Source organism: Perissodus microlepis, chromosome 20, assembly GCF_051167445.1.
Source record: "Perissodus microlepis isolate ML-2025 ecotype Zambia chromosome 20, ASM5116744v1, whole genome shotgun sequence".
NCBI lineage: Eukaryota > Metazoa > Chordata > Actinopteri > Cichliformes > Cichlidae > Perissodus > Perissodus microlepis.
In genome coordinates, this window is record NC_140480.1 from 22,055,223 (window position 1) to 22,071,578 (window position 16,356).

The window sequence follows — 16,356 nt, forward strand, 5'->3', positions numbered from 1 at the left end:
TCATCCACTCTGTTTGTCGTATTTTTCATGAGTTTGTCACCAAGAGCCATTTTGGAGCGCAACTATGTGCATTTAGTCCCTAAAGTAGAGCCTGTATGAGGTACTTGACTGAAGCACTTCCGTTTTATTCTTCTTTATACTTCCAGTCCCTCCACTACATTCGACAACTCTCATTGCTTTTCAGACAAAAAACAAAGCCTGGTTTCTACACCCTGTCACATTCAGAAAATCTAGGAGTGAAGTCTCCACCACCCAGAAAAAAGATATTTCCACTCTCAAGCTGCCAGTTGGTTTCCATTTAGATAACTGTTTGAGAGGCAAAGATGTAAGTGGAGTCAAAAAAATGAACATAAACTTGGATAGCAGAACTTTGCTACCCCATTAATCATCTCTCAGCACTTCAGCTTTATCAGATAAAACTACCCAGCCTTGTATAATAAAGTAGCACACTGCAGCAGGTTCAAGAGTAAAATGTTTGGTAAAGCAGTGATGCATCAATATTAAAAGTCATAAATAATAATATTTCTGTCAGAGGAACCATTTTTTTCTGCAGAATCAGGACTTCTGCTTTTTCTACCTTTTGGTGCTTTCAGTATGTCGATTTAGGTACAATTCAGAATGGAAGAACTTTTACTTAGTATTTCTTAAACTGATATTTTATCACCCAGCGCAGGAAGAACATTTCAGATCTTTTATTTAAGCTAAAGTGCCTGTACTGTACTACACTTAATATTATTAATAAAATACTTTACAACTAAAAGTCCTGCATTGTCGTAGTTACAGAAATAAGAAAGTAAAAATAAAAATGGATGTTAAAGTGAGTTAATGATGCATTTTATAATATTGCTTAATATTTTAATTTGAATGTGAAGCCGTTCTGGTGTGTTTGACCATAAGAGAAACTTAACACCTGCATCTGGATAAGCAATAGATGGACCTAAGAATAAAGGAACTGCACCAAATCTATGCTAAAATGTAATATTTCTCTCTGAAATGTAGTTAATTTGAAAAATAAGTCATCTTAAATTTGTACATTCTCGAGGAAATGTGCATCCCACCTCTGTTGGTATTTCAGTTGAAAATTCTGATCTGAATAGATCTTTTACCACTAAAATGTGATCATTTTGAACATAATACACTTGATTCTTTAAAAGAATTTTCATTGGATTATGGGACACTGTGGAAGAAAGAACCAGGTCAAAAGAAGTATGTATTTCCATTGCTTTAAAATTGGTCCTGTGGGTTCAGTGAGCAGCAGAGATCTCTGGGTTTAGCTGTTACCTTGTAGATGTGCCTTTGCAGGATGTAGGGATTTGGGCCAGAGTCAAACTTGCCTCTGTTCATGAGCAAGTGTAACACCAGTACCCCTTCTCTCATTACCTGACATTATGGAAGACCCATTCCTCCTTCCACTGCAGTTTTTCTTGTCTTTAGTTTGCAGCCTAAAGGCAACATTGCAAACATTACATTGGAATGCAGCTTGAGCAGAGAGAAGTAATGTTGCTTAAAGACAGCCTTTTTTTTATGAAGCCCTTTGAGGCGATGCACAAAACAATGTAAACAACACAGCAGAGGAAAATGTAATCCAGTGCTCTTCTATGAGTCTCCGTCAATCACATATAGCTACATTAAGATTATAAATGTAGCCAACATGGCGATACCATAACGACAGCCTTGCAGGCAACACTATGAGGCTGCACTTGGACACAGCAGAAGTTCTAGCTACATTCATGTGGAAAAAAAAAAAGTTTTCACACTATTTTGCGCAGTCCTCTGAAAATCTAAACACACTCTCACTGCATCCTTAGGATCTAAGTGGGTAAATAGCAGAGAGGGGCTGCCAATCAAATTGACTTGTTTAACTGATAGTCAACAAGTGTTGCCACCTGTCAGGTTTTGGTAGGAAAATATTTTGCGCTGCTTTCAAATTGGTCCTGTGAAGAAGCCACTACATGTAGTAGCTCTGCGGGATGTGCAAAATAGCTGAAAAAGAAAAGAGTGTTGCAATAGCCCAGTCAAAGTTTAGACCTTAACCTGATTGGAATGCTGTGGTGGGACCTTAAGAGAGCTGTGCATTAACCAATACCTGCAAATCGCAATGAACTGAAGCAATATTGTAAAGAATAGTGGGACAAAATACCTCCATAAAATGATGTGGATTTAGGATAAAGCCATATAGAAAACAATTGCTTCCAACTGTAGATCTGCACAGATAGAGCCCTTTTTCTCACATGACTGTGCATGCTTACAGAGATAATGCTAGTTCACCGACATTAAGCACTTCAAATTCAAACATTACTCTATTATTTGCTAATTAACAAAATTGAGTGTGACTGTCATTGGTTCTTTAGAAATTTGGTAAGAAACCAAATGAAACATACAGTCGTGCCTGATGAAAGATCAGGGGATCAGAAGAGTTATTCCTAAACAGACTTGGATGTGTGCAACATTTTTTATGGCCATCCATTCAGTACTTGTTTCTTTCACTCAAAAATCTAATATCTTCAGATTTACTTCTTCGAGGTCTGTACAAAAAGTAATGGGAATCCATTAAATAATAGCTGAGATGTTTCAGAGTTTTAGACTGACCAACACTGCAATCCTCAGAGCCATTGTGTAAGTATGGTAGCAAATAGTATCATAAAGCACAGTTGTGAGTGTCTGCCACCAGTGACACTGTAATGTATTGCAGATTGGGTAGCACTAGTGTCTCTGACAGTTAAGGTCTTTTTTTTAATAGAAATAATAAAGCCAGATTTCATCAAAGTTTATTGTTGTCTTTTAGTGGACAAGTATGACACGTTATAACAAAAGAACTGGTACAGCATGATACAGGTACAATAAAGCCAGTGGGAAAAAAATACAACTGAATGCCAAGGAAGAATAAATAGACAAGACAGTGTTGTAAAAAAGTAGTCATGGGCTGCGGTATAAAACTTGAAACACACTGGGTCATTTTGATTGTCAGATCCTATAATGTCCATCTAAATTCTACTTGGTGAGACACAGTGAGCCAGGAGACTGCTCCAAAATATGCTGCTTAAGAGAATATACTCATTTGTTTGCAATGAAATGTGACGGGCCTGTAGGTCTGATTAAGGAAGTATTCATATGCTATGTACTCCACAGTGCTCTGATTGAGACCAGATCCCTGCTGGAAATCCCGCTGCTTTTCACTGCTTTGAAAACACAGAACGTGGCTTGCATTCGCATTCAGCTCAGAGGTATGATGAACAGCCTGTTGTCTGGTGTAGCAGTGTGCATTTATTTTAGGCTTTTTTTTGGAAGCAACTGACCTACCTCCTAAAAAAAGATAATGTAGCCTAGTCAGTAGCTTTTCACAAGTGCATATTCCAAGTTAGGTGCCCAGTTAGAATAAAATAAGGATTGTAGGTGACACAGGGAGTGTGTGTTTGTGGGTGTCACAGCATTTGAAAAATGAGTATGTATCTGACACAGCTGGATGCCTCCACTCTTGCCTGATGACTGTTTTGACAGTTCAGTAATAGCCTGTGTTGACAGTCAAGGCTGCCTTCCACGAATGAAAGCAATTCAACCCGTGCTATTCAGACTAAAACTCCTCTTTCACAGTAATTAGATTCTTGACTAAGATGATTTCGAATCCCTGGGAGCCCAGTCGAACTTGGGAAAACAATTAATCTGGAAAGGGGAAGTACATGCTTTAATTTGGGCCTGATGGAGTGTTTCGCTTTGGAGAAGGACATCTTTTCGAGCATTAAGGAGTTGCTTCCTTTACATCTGGGTAATTTGTCAGAATGCCTCGGGTTGATTTGCAGGGAGCAAAAAGAGTACAGAGTTGCATTTTTTTTGTATGCTGGAAATTAGCTATTTATTTTACAGTGTTATTATCAGGACTTTCCATCAGCGGTTAAATGTTAGTATAAACAAAACAGGAAATGCTGGAAGGGTCCTGATTTCGGCAAACCAAATCTGCCTCTTGACTACCTCCTCATGTCTGAAATGAACGGGAAAAAGCACAACAATCATTCATTCCATTTTTGCAACACAGTGTTGAGGCCTCCCATTATCAGTTAAGTACTTGTTGTCACAAGGTTAAAATAAAATGCTGGATTCCAAATAGCTTTAGGATACCAGCTTCGCTCATCCTGACTCTGACATCCTGCCTACACTGAGGTTGATTTCCTAAAGCTGGAGTGAGCTTGCATAACCAGGATCACCTGTGGACCCTCGGTGAAATGGAAAGCCCTCCATGAAAAGCTCACAACATGTCCTCTTTGTTTTAACCTGTTAATCTAATCTAATCATATGAGAAAAACAATAAATCCCAACCCAGCTGTGTTTGCTGCGTCAGAGAGCGGATTAGAAGGATTTAAAAACAGTGCAATTCACCAAGAACCAGTTTTTTTATCCTTGTGGTAATCTCCTGAAATCTCACTCCAACTCATCGCACCATTTAATGTTTCTAGTACACTGTGTCTGAAAAACAAGATACAAGACGTTACATCATACAGGCGCACAGCACAGCAGCGTCTTATGTAATTTTTGTTGAGAAATGATGCTTACCACACTGAAAACGTTTGATACTCGATCAGTGATGGTGTCATGAATAGAGTAGTGCATTATAGCACGGTGATCTATCACGGCTCATCGTTTCTGACTAAGGTCCACACAGCATCATCAATAAAGGACCCTTAAAATTCAAACTTCAGGAAACGCTACTGACTTTATTTTATAATTAGAAAAAAAAAACATAATTCTATAAAGTTCAGGTGCTACTTTGAGAATAAAGTGGTAATGTCAAAAATAAAGTCAGCTCTCATAGATCTAGTAGTTATTACCACACTTTATGTGCTAAAAGTGAAATAATATCCTCATTACTAAGTCTAAAGTATGATTTATCTTAATATATGCAAGGCATTTGGCAGGGGCAATCATGACAAAGTTAGCAAGGCAAGGCTGAGATGGTTTGGACATGCACAGAGGAAAGTTCATGGATATTTTGGGCAAAGGATGGTTATTACGGAGCTGCCAGGCAGGATGAAAAGTGAAAGACCACAGATGAGGTCCATGGATGCAGTGAAGAGGGGCATGCAGAGGGTTGGTTGCTAAGGATAAGGTGAATTGGGGGCAGATGATCCACCATTGTGACCCCTAAGAGGAGCAGCTGAAAGAAGAAGACTATTTTGTAGATGTTGCCAAGTACTAGCAGGTGTAGTTTGAATCGAAACAACTTTTTTCTAACTTGTTATACTTTATTCTTGAAATATTACAAAATTTTGACTTTATCCTTATAATAAAAAACCACAAGATAAAAAAGTCCTTTAAATTTAATACTTGTATTATTTTGGCCCTAATTCTCCTAATCCCTCCTAATCCTTCGTAGGTATCTGGGCAGGCAGAAACTTTACGATTACTCTTATTGTAACCATTTACTGCTTTGTCCATGAACACCGTATGCTTGTGTGTTACTTTCTACCTCATCATCTGTCAGTTAAAAAAACCTTTCCCTAACTTTTCCCCGCTGCTGTGCATCCTTTTCAGTATTTTTTCCCAGCACCCAGTCCTCTCCTTCCTGTTTACGCTGATACACACACGCCCATGTTGTGAATGCACAATATTATGTCCATTTACAGCCGTGTTAGTATATTCAGAGATTATTTTGTAAGCTGTTCTAAAACCAAGGTTGTTTTCATTGTTCTAAAACAAAACAAAAAAAGTGTTATTATGGATGCAGCCTTAGTCTCACGAATTTCTTTGGGTTAATCCCTGTGAGTTTAATACTGATGAAACTCATCGCTGTCAAAGAGCCAGTCTGTTCCACTTTCATGCACCGTTGGCCATTTGATATCAGATTTCCCACCTCCTTTTGAACTTGAATTTACATATGAGCTGCACAACAATATTAGTCGCCTCTATCTTAAAAGGAGTCATGTTTTAATTAAGGATTTCAAAATAATCAAAGGCCCTAACTCCAATGACAAGCTCTGCTTTGTAAAACACGCAGTTACTGATGACTTGTCCCTGACATTATATGAAGGATTACATCTGATCCTTTTCAATCTTGATGCAATCCCTAGTCCCACCCAGTGTTTTTATTAAGATTAAGCCACAATCTTAAAACATTATGGATGCTTAGACTTGAAGAAAATTGATTTGTTTCTTTTGAGGCTGCTGTTTGTCTCGGCAGGGTTCCCTTCATCATCGACCAGCTATATGCTGTCTTAGCTCTTTTATGTAGTCAACCTCAGGGTTTTTTCTAGGCTCTGAAACGGCCTTTGTGGAGTCACTATACGCAGCAATAAAGCCTGATTGATCTACATACAGTAGAGGCCATAAGTCATAAGAAAAATGTGCATTTTCAGGCTTTTTTCTGACCATTTGATAAAATGCGGCCAATATGCTGATGCAGGGTTGAGTAAATGAAATCCAAATTAACAAAATTGGTTTGAATGAGTTCTAAAAGATTGTAAAGCTGTGGACTAGAGGGGACCTGACCCCTGGAATTCAAAAGACAGGTTGCTTGTTGAGTAGTTGTTTGATAAAGTGTTATTAAGCTCTTTTAGAGAGGATTTAAATTGCTACTTTTATTCTCAGTCCCTTAATCATTTGGTGCTGGTTGATTTTCCTTTGGGTTTCTGGCTAAAAACCTCTGCGGGGGGTTTGCCAAAAATGTCTTTATGCAGGAAAAACCCTCTCACCCACATACTTTATGTTCCTTCAGTGCAGCGCATGGGAGTCTTTTCTTTAGCATCTTTCATCTCTGTTGTTGGAGTGTGTAATTCTGTCATTTGAAGCATGTTTTGCTGAATTAAAAAAAAGAACAAACAAACAATATTCAGTCACTTCAGTCGAAAAAAAAAAAGCACGCACAAAAACACAAAACACCAAACAGTAAGAACAAAGCTATACAAAGTAATGCCACCTTCAGGGTTTGAGTCACAGCTGCTTGAAGAATTTGTCACTTCAGTCAAAATTTAGTGGTTGTGTTTATTCTGCAGTGTTCAAAGTGCTCTGCTGTGTTTGATCAAAAAAAGATGCTGTCTTTGAAGAGCAGGCCAGTTGCTGCTTTTTGTCTGGGCTCTTGACACTCCTGATTTCTACACTTTGCTCTTTGCCAGATAAGCAGCATGCAGATCTTTTTTTTCCCTGCCAGATTAATGCAACAGGTTTATATGAAACATGTATATTTATGATGGCTCACTGCAGGATGCACCTCTGTTTTGAGCTAGATAAGATTTTTAAATGTTTGCTGTAAGCTATGGCTTCTGAAAAAAAAAAAAAATTACTAAAATAATACAAAATCAGACATAAGCAGTTTAGGAAAATGAGGATATGAAGTTTTCAGGAGCTGGTGCTACATGTTCAAGCTACACATTAGGGGATATAGGGTGAATATTGCATTTCATTTTTAAATTTATCTTTAGTTTATGCAGTACTAGCACTTATCTGCTCTACACTATCTATAAAACCTCAATCCAGGTAAGGTGTGCAAACTGATCTTAGTTCCAGCAGTCAGTACAGTCATTCACTTGCATTTTTTTTTTGGGAGTGGGGGGAACTAATCCATCTTCAAAACTTTGAAAGGGAAGCCAGATTCGTTCCCAGATCCCATGAGAAATATTCCCTCTAGTGCTGTACCTGAGCACGGAGAAATTATTAGCTGATTTTAAGGACTGATAATGGCTCCGCTGTGATTTGGTGGTGTCAGTACGTTGCGGGTATAAAGCAAAGTTGAAACTTTCATTCCGACTACCTGGCCACATGGCAGAAAGAGGAGAATTGAAACAGGAGATATTGCTTTTTTTCTCTTTCTTTTTTTTGTTCAGGATGCCTCTTAACTGCATCTGACAGTTGGAAAGGAGACGTGAAGTTCTTTTTTTCCCTTTATAGTATTATTACTCAAATAGCATGTCCTAGCTAGATACAGAGGAGTTTTCAGTTAAGACTTTCAGTTTCCGCCTGGGGGGTGGAAAAAAAACTTCAGCTTTCCAGAGACCAATCTGTTCCTTCTTCATTCATCACCGGGTCAATGAAGGCTACGTGTTTATTAGTTTGGCTTTTGGTCTGGTCTCTTGTAGAGTGGAAGAGGGTAGGAGATAGACTGCTTGACTCATACTGCTTTGACCGTTTGCAGTAGATGCAGCGACATGGAGTCAGATAAAGGTAGATGAGGATAATCGTTGTAGTCACCATACAGCCGAGCAGCGTTGTGTAGCCAGTGTTGAATAACTCTGCCGTGGGCAGCAGCACCGTCACGTTCACCTCCCGAGTTGCATTCAGTGCCTGTTTAATATCCACAGCTGTGCACACATACAGTCCCGAGTCATTGACCTTGGTTGCTCGGATCTCCAAAGTACCATTAGGAAGCAGGTTAATTAGATTGTCATCTATGTTGGCCTTGGTGATGTGCCCCTTGCTTGGGGAGAGCCACGTAAAGGAGAGATCTGTGCTCGTCAGGGATGTTTGGCAGTCTAGACGCATCCTTTCTCCCTCTGAAACCAACACGTTGGAAAGGAGAACTGTTACGGGCTGCAAAACAGATTTTTCCACAGTGCAGTTGAGGAAGAATCGGTTCTGTTGTAGAAATTGGATGGACGATCGTAGGTCTCCGTTAATGAAGCAGATATGCTCCTCCTTAAAGTCCCTCACTGAGTCATAGCCCCTCAGGTCCCAGTGCCAAAACACGCTGTACATGGAGCAGTCACAGATCAGAGAGTTGTTGTAGAGATACAGGCCCCGCTGCACCAACCTGGGTAAAGCTTTCACATCCTCCCATTGCAGATGGGTCAGTCGGTTGGATGAGAGATCTAACATGCTCAGGAATGGATGAGTGTGATCTTGGATTGAGAAGAAAGGGAAGTCTGTGATTTGGTTGAGGCTGAAATAGACCTTTTTTAAACTGCTCAGGCCACTCAGTGCGCCGGCCTCCACCCGTGCAATCTTATTATTGAAGAGAAGGAGCTCCTCCAGCCTCCAAAGCCCCTGAAAGTAGTGTTGCTCTACCACACGCAACTTATTGGAGGACAGGTCAAGGTGCCTGAGACCAGAGACGTTTTGAAAAGTTCCAGGATTCAGGGCTTTGAGTTGATTGTGCGCCATCAGCAGGTTTTCCAGCCTGGACATCCCGTTGAAGCAGCCTGGACTCAGCCAGGAGACATGGTTGTGGCTGAGGTCGAGACTTATAGAGAAAGAGGGCAGGGAGTGAGGTAGCTTGGTAAGTCCGCTGGAGCTACAGCTTACTGCATCGGATATACAGAGGCACACGGAGGGGCAGGTCTCCTCAGTGCTGTGGAGAAAACAGAGCAGCGCCAAGAGAAGGCTTGGATTTAGTCCGCAGGTCATGGTTTTTGAATCCTTCAAGGTTTCTAATCCCTCTGGTTCTCCCTGAAAAGATAAGAATCAAATGAGAAACAGGGTGATATATGAGAAGGGTATCCTATTTTCAAGTGTTTCAGGCTTTGAGCTGTTCAGCCATACTGGAGCTCTCAGTATCTGTGGTACAGTAGAAGATGAAATGGTTCACTTTAGTGACCATGAATCCTTTTAACTCTATATAAAATATTCGGAATGCTTTGGAATAAGAAATCCTCATGCAGGGATATTTTCAAATGTTTCAACAGTCAGATTCACGCAGACTACTTATTCCTCTATTTAGTGATTATGCCTCTGTAGATCAGCAAAAGGGGATTTTAAATGACAAGAACTTCATCTTTAATTCAAAGGCTCTAGCAAAGATATTGCAAATATGAAATCTTTTCCATAGTCATTCTATTTGCACAGACCCCAAAAGTCTTTGAATAATTAGACATTTTTAAATATAAAGACTGTTTTTGACTGCCTGAACTGAAGACATCACCATGCATGTTTGTTCGGTCTTTATTTTGGATAGAAATCATGTTGAGGTGAGTTGAGATCAGGGCTTCTTTCTCAGTATATTTTATTATTCAGTTGTGAAGTTCCATTCTGCAGCATTTCACTGATCTTGCGCAAAATGTCCAACCAAGGTCGTTTTAGAAGCAAGTCTTGCCAGCCGTTATCTTAAAACCCCTCTGGGTACCTATTTTGGAATATTTTTAAAATGTATTAAACTTTCAAAATAGAATCAGTCAGTCAGATCAGATAAAAAAACATTTAAAATCAATGCTGAGTTTTCCCTAAAAGTATATTTTCTTTAAAAAAATATTTTTTACTTGTACCACAGTTTGTATTACTACAGAAATCGACTATAGTTTTCAGCTATTTTATAAAGTCTCTGTTACACCTCTATACACTTACAGTTATATACTCTTATTGTCTTGATAATTTGTTTTGTTTCTGTTTTTCGAGTCTAATGATGACCTCTTATTTTCCATGTTCACCTCTTTTCGATAAACGGCTACACAATAAAAATACTTAACCCAAGCCAAACACTTGAAATCAGTTTCTTAATTTGTCATGAATAACGTGTAAACTGACCAACCATGAACTGCTCAGTTGGCTCGCTTAAACCTAATTCTTTGAAAAAGGAGGACTGTGTATAAAATTGGCTGTAATTTCTAAATGGTTAAGGCAATGTTTTTGCTTACACCCTTGAATTAAAGCTGAAAGTGTAGTGCAATCACATCTTGATTGCTTCATTTAAAATCCATTGAGTGTGCACAGTCTAAATTGTGAAAACTGTGTTCTTGTCCAGCTACACGCGGACCTGTATACACAGTAATCAATTATTTTTATTGTATCTTGGCACGTCGATTGTTGTGTGTTATTAACTGAGCATTCAGCAGCTAACAAAGAGGCCAAAGCCAAAACTTTAAAAAAGGCAGGTAAACTGAGATTATCTGCAATCACAGCAGAAAAGTGTCTTTCAGCCTGCGACATAAAGCTTTTTTCAGTTCAATATCTCTGAACTCTAACAACTCATCTATACCAAACTTACAGAAAATAAATGCCAACTAATTTCCCTTTAATCACCAAATTCATAAACTGACTAATCACCACAGCTCTATATAATTAAAAACTTTTCAGCACATTGTGAAAGCATAGTGTGGACATACTTTACCTTCAAAAATGTTTTTAAGTCTTTATGAAATTAAAAGCTCAAAAGGAGACAAGTTTACACTACTCCCAGACAAGTGAGCAATTTTGTTCACTTAGTTAATCTCATTCTCCTTTCCAAAAAAATAAAATGAAGAAAGGAACACACGGCCAAACCACAAATCCAAAATAAACTGCTTAGCGACAATACGAGACTCCAACTTTCTTTCATTTTCCCGCTTTCAGAGTTGTATCCCCATCAATGAATACCCACAACATAGCTGTCTAATCCTTATCTCCTTTTGGATCCTCCTCCCGAGGCGCTCGAGGAATAATTCACGGCTCCCGCCGTTCTCCTCAGCTAACTTTAAGGTCCCCCTAGCAGGCTTTTTCTCCTCTTCCCAAATGAGAGTGCCGCTCGAGAAACATCCTGCGGTGCTTTGCAGTGTATAACAAACAGCATAGAGCTCAGTTAATCTCCCACAATCCCCCCTCCTTCCCCGTGTCATTTAGAGACCAGTCTTGTGTCTCCCTCTCTCATCATTAAGTAATCATGCTGGTGGCTGCCCTCCTCGTTCTCTCTGTCTCTCTTTCTCCATTTTTAACCAATATCAGTTTTCCCACACTGATCTGTTAGTGTGCTAGTAGATTTGTATGATTTTGCTTACTAACATATTAGCAGAGCCCAGGAGCTTTACACATGAATATTGCATGTGTTATCCGGTAACCTTTCACCAGTAATCCCAGGGGCATGAAACTTGGCTGTGCTCGATGTGTTTTTGTTTTTCTTTGAGTATGTGTGACTGTGTCATAGTGCTGGTTTTCTTAATGCTGTAAATACACCTGTTTTTTCTGTGAGCTTGGAAACAATCTTCATCTTTTGGTGTATTTTGAAGGCTTTCAGGCTCTTCAGGTCTTTTCCTCACCTGTGTGCTCTGCGTCTATTTGAGTGGTTTTACCGGTAAGTTGATCGACATTAGCTTCCTCCTGCCCCCGAATATGCACACATTCACTCTTCCTCTAAGTGCCTTATGCAGTACTTCCTCTGCTTTCTTTCTGAACTCCAACATCGCTCCGTTCCCATCTCTTGGCTGTGGGTTTGACTGGATATATGCTGTCCATGGTGCTTGGTCATGGTGGTCCTGACAGCTCTGGTTTCTGTCACAGTGAATTAGCTTTGCCTCCCAGCAGCCACCTCCTCTCTGCTAGCCCCAACCCACCACCTCCCTCTGTGCAAGTGCTCGGGGCTTTGACTGACTCCCACTCACTCACTCACTCACTCACTTTGCAGAGGCACATAACCTGATTCCCCACGGATTCAAACTCGCTGGATGGGCTTCACTTCTCAGACGGTGGGGTAATGGAGAAAGATGTCGGTGTCCACAGAAATGTGGATGAGAACGACTAAGGAGGAATGTTAAGTTCAACAAGAGATCGATTTAAAAACCTGCTCCTTAGTTTGTTTGGGGGTTTTTTTTGTTTTTAAAAATGGGTTGAGCATGAAGAAAACACATTTGGCTGTGTTTGTGCTGAAATGAAAAAGCAATGACACAATCTTGTCCCAGGGCTAGTCATCAGCTTGGCTGCAACATGTAAGAAATACATACACCCACACGTGTACATTTGAGATATGTTAGGAATGGATTCTAAACAGGCCCTTCTTGTAGGTGTTATGTTTACGTGGGCTTGTAATGTGGCTCAAATGGTTCTCTTAGTAATTTGTCTATTTGCCTGCAAATTGAACCTTGTCCTACTATAAAGAAAGCCTTAATCTCGATAGCTTTTTAAATATTCACCTTATATTGTTTGTTTTAAGGTGTTATGTAACACTCCTAGCACTGTTTGTTGAATGGGCTGCTGAATGTATTGCTGTAGTGTTAGTCCCCATGTCCCTGATTATAAGGGGATCACATATGACCTATAAACCAGAGTGTGCATAAGCTGATAATGATTCATGGTTTTGGCATATGAGTCTTTAAATTAGGTGCATGATTGTGCCAGTGTGATGTCACTGGCAGCATTTGGTTTTAGCTTCGGTGTAACTGTGTGGGGAACGTATTCTTTTGCTCAGGCAGGCCCTTGTTTTGCTGCTCTTGATGTGGTTTGAACAATTGTGGTACCTTATTATTTTTGGTTTTGACTCCCAAGAAGTAAAAAGACTTCATTGTTTTTGTGTGCACTCATTTATCACTGTCCTCCAAGATCAATTCAATCAAAGCACGAGGAGGTAAACAAAAGAAAAAGAGTTGAGCGTCTATGCAGCTTATTCTCCTAAATTGCAAAACAATTATTTTTGCCCTTTTCTGCTGATTGTCTCTCATCATACAGTAATAGACTGTGTACTTTTAACAGAATGAGGTCCCCTGGAATGTCACTTTTAGCACCTTCTTCATCTCTTCCACCTTTTTTCCACTTGAGATTGCCTGCAGATCTTTTTGGGAGTCTCTATTTGTCTCTGCATGTTCCGGTGTGCGTCTGTTGTCAGGCTGGTGTCTGTTGCTTCAGCCCGCTGTTCTGTAAAATCCCTAATCTAATCAGTATCTTTGTATCCAGCTGCTTCGCAAATCCTGCCTCCCTCCTTCTCATATATGTGATTGGACTCAGCCAATGCAAAATACGCTTGTCAAGTCAGCCAGGTTCAGAGTGGACCTCAAAGCTTAAACCCTGACCCTGATGCATCCTGCCCCCAGCAGAAAGTGATTTTTTCTCTTTACCATCTGCTGCAGGGAAGGGGGAAAGGGGAAAAAAAAGAAACGCAGTGGTGCACAGCGAAACGTCTGCTCTTATCTTGCCCTTGAGAAACTGCAAAGCTCGCTAAGAGTCGATAATATAAAGCTTTAAATTCTCAGATGCAAGAAGAATATTTTTGTTGAACATTAAAGACATACGGGGATGTAGAAAAGACTATTTCAGACTTCTTTTGTTATTATACTTCCTCTTACTTAAAAATAATACCTTGGTTCAGAAAAACCTCCCTGAGATTAAACATCTCTTTCAAGAAAAACCTGACAAAGATAGGCAAAAAGAAAGATGAACACAGGTAAACAACATTACACAAACAACACAAAAATAAAACATCTCTCCAAAGGATATGTCACACTGCAGAGCGAAAAACACTCCAGCGTGAGTCCTAAATGAAAAATATGTTAATATCACAAAACATTTGGTGATGTGATTTGAAAAACAAGCTAAAGTGAAGGAAAATCAGGTGAAATAAGTCATGTCAAACTGAGAGTCAATCACTGAATAAATGACTGACATTGTGACAGGTTAGGTTGAGACACAAAAGCAGGTTTGACTCTCACATTATTGCGCAGGAAAGTCTGACATGACCTCCCAAGTCCCGCAGATGAAGGGTTTCCACTACCTCTCTGTGCCAGTTGTGAACCTTTGAACCTGAATAGGTGTACCCTTGTTCAGTGTCTTTCAACAGCTTTTTGTTAGCATAGCTGGCAGCCAGGTTCTCAAATATAAATGAGAGTGCCTGGGTAAAGATTTGGAGCGTTGCATTTTATTTATTTTCTCTCCCTGGGCGAATTTGCAGTCTGGATGAGTTCTTTGCTGAAAAGGAGTTGCAGGCAGTATGAAACTGTTTGCTTGTCACGAGGAGCTGCTCAGATGCTCCATATGTTCTGTGTTCACTGTGATTGCAGTGCATTATTCAAGAATATCTTACTCAAAGCTCCCACAACCTGGTGAGTTTTGTTTTGTTTCACGTTGCATAATCTGAATCACAAACACTTATCTCCACTTTGAAATGTTCTTCATTCATCCAGTCTCTTGCATAAAGTGACTGTAACTGTGAAGAGACAAGCACCCCATCTAGTGGTTTAAGACTTTAACATTCCAGTTACAGTATTTTTGTTATGTTTTCTTATTAGAATTAACACTTCTACAAAATAAATAACATTGATTGAAAGCATTAAACTGTAGCATTTACATGATAACACTGAATAAAACTTGCTAGAAGACACACAGTACTTTAATAATGATGCAGTCAAAGCAGTCTTTATGTATTGGTTCAGTTCTGGATAGTGACTGTCTTGTGTATATTTCGTGCATGTTGCCTGAATCAGCAACAGTTAGCTTAGTTTAATGCTGAAAAATTACTAGCCTTGCCTTGTGGAAACTCACTCATTTAATTCATTTAGCATATTGTTTACTTCATAACCAAGCTGCACATATTAAACACATGATGGATAACTTGATAAAACAAGGTGGTAATCTAGCCTTGCTGGCTCCCAGTGCTTCCAGCGATTTTTTATGCTAAGCTAAATTACTGTGTGCCTGCTTTGGCTCCGTATTTAACAGACAGTTATGAAATTAATATTGATCTTGTTTTAATAGTGCAATTTTGTTGATTGCATTAAAAAAAAAAAAAACACTGACAGTTCTGGACATCGTTCGATTTTTAAACCCGCTTGAATCTTGCAGAGCGTGAGGCGGGCGGAAAAGAGAACAAATTGAAATTTGAAAAATTATCCCTCACTGAGGTGAAATCTCACCTCACTGCTTTCATGCTCAGATGTTTGGTGTTTACACGACCGTCGAGTACAAGCGTAACTATCGATTATCATAATAACACGTCTTGATGCATATCAGTATATGAAGAGCAGACAGAGGGCTCGGGGTGTGAACTGCCCATGTCTCCTCAGCCTCTATTATCTCTGTTGATTGTTAACGGATTTCAATTAGGATTCGCAGGAGTTAATATGATTGCTTGCTGTTTACCCTTTCTTGCTTCCTTCCATGAAAGCCAATTATGCATGAGTAGCAGCGGATGACTACTGGACACTGCTAATAGCTCTGCTTCTCCCTTTGTGTTCACATTACTGAAGGATATGGGTTGTGAAATGAGATCGCTACTGACTACTGTGCTATCAATGATTGTGCTATAAAACATTATGGGCCAGAACATAGTAAATTGTGTGACGTGACTGTGGGGTGGCTGGCTCTCTGCTCATCCCCTGCTCTTTTATCTGTTATCCTCTCATCCCTTTCTTTTTTCCTGTTTCTGTCATCTCTTGTTTCTCTCCTCGGTTTCCATATCTCCGCTTGCCCCCCCCTCCTCCCCGCTCTTCTGGCAAACCTTCCTTGTGTTCCATTCCTTCACTTCTTGCCTCATCCCCTCTCATCGTTTATTTCTCGCCTTTCGTTTATCCTCTCAACTTTTATCTCCATACATCAGTTCTTTACACCTCTCCACTCCGCCTTTCATCTCCAGCCCCTTGGTTATCAACCCAGACAGACAGGACATGAGTCAGGCCTCTAGCCTTTTACCCTTCAATATCACTTATGAGAGATTGACATATCTTAGAAAATCCATTATACCCAAATCAATGAGGATTAACCTACATAATA

General features: G+C 39.7%; 1 protein-coding gene across 2 annotated transcripts; it reads right to left on the minus strand.

The window, feature by feature from the left end:
• Nucleotides 1-2,752: 2,752 nt before the first annotated feature.
• LOC146364490 (amphoterin-induced protein 3) lies at nt 2,753-11,461 on the minus strand. 2 transcript variants are annotated; one of them, XM_084917926.1, is made up of 2 exons: nt 11,270-11,461; nt 2,753-9,366 (listed from the first exon to the last, which is right to left on the minus strand). In XM_084917926.1, the coding sequence occupies exon 2, from the start codon at nt 9,322-9,324 to the stop codon at nt 7,963-7,965; it is 1,362 nt and encodes a 453-aa protein (XP_084774052.1). In that variant the 5' UTR covers nt 9,325-9,366; nt 11,270-11,461; the 3' UTR covers nt 2,753-7,962. The 2 variants fall into 2 exon arrangements, with proteins under 2 accessions (XP_084774052.1, XP_084774051.1); XM_084917925.1 differs by having other exon boundaries at nt 11,021-11,461.
• Nucleotides 11,462-16,356: the final 4,895 nt, after the last annotated feature.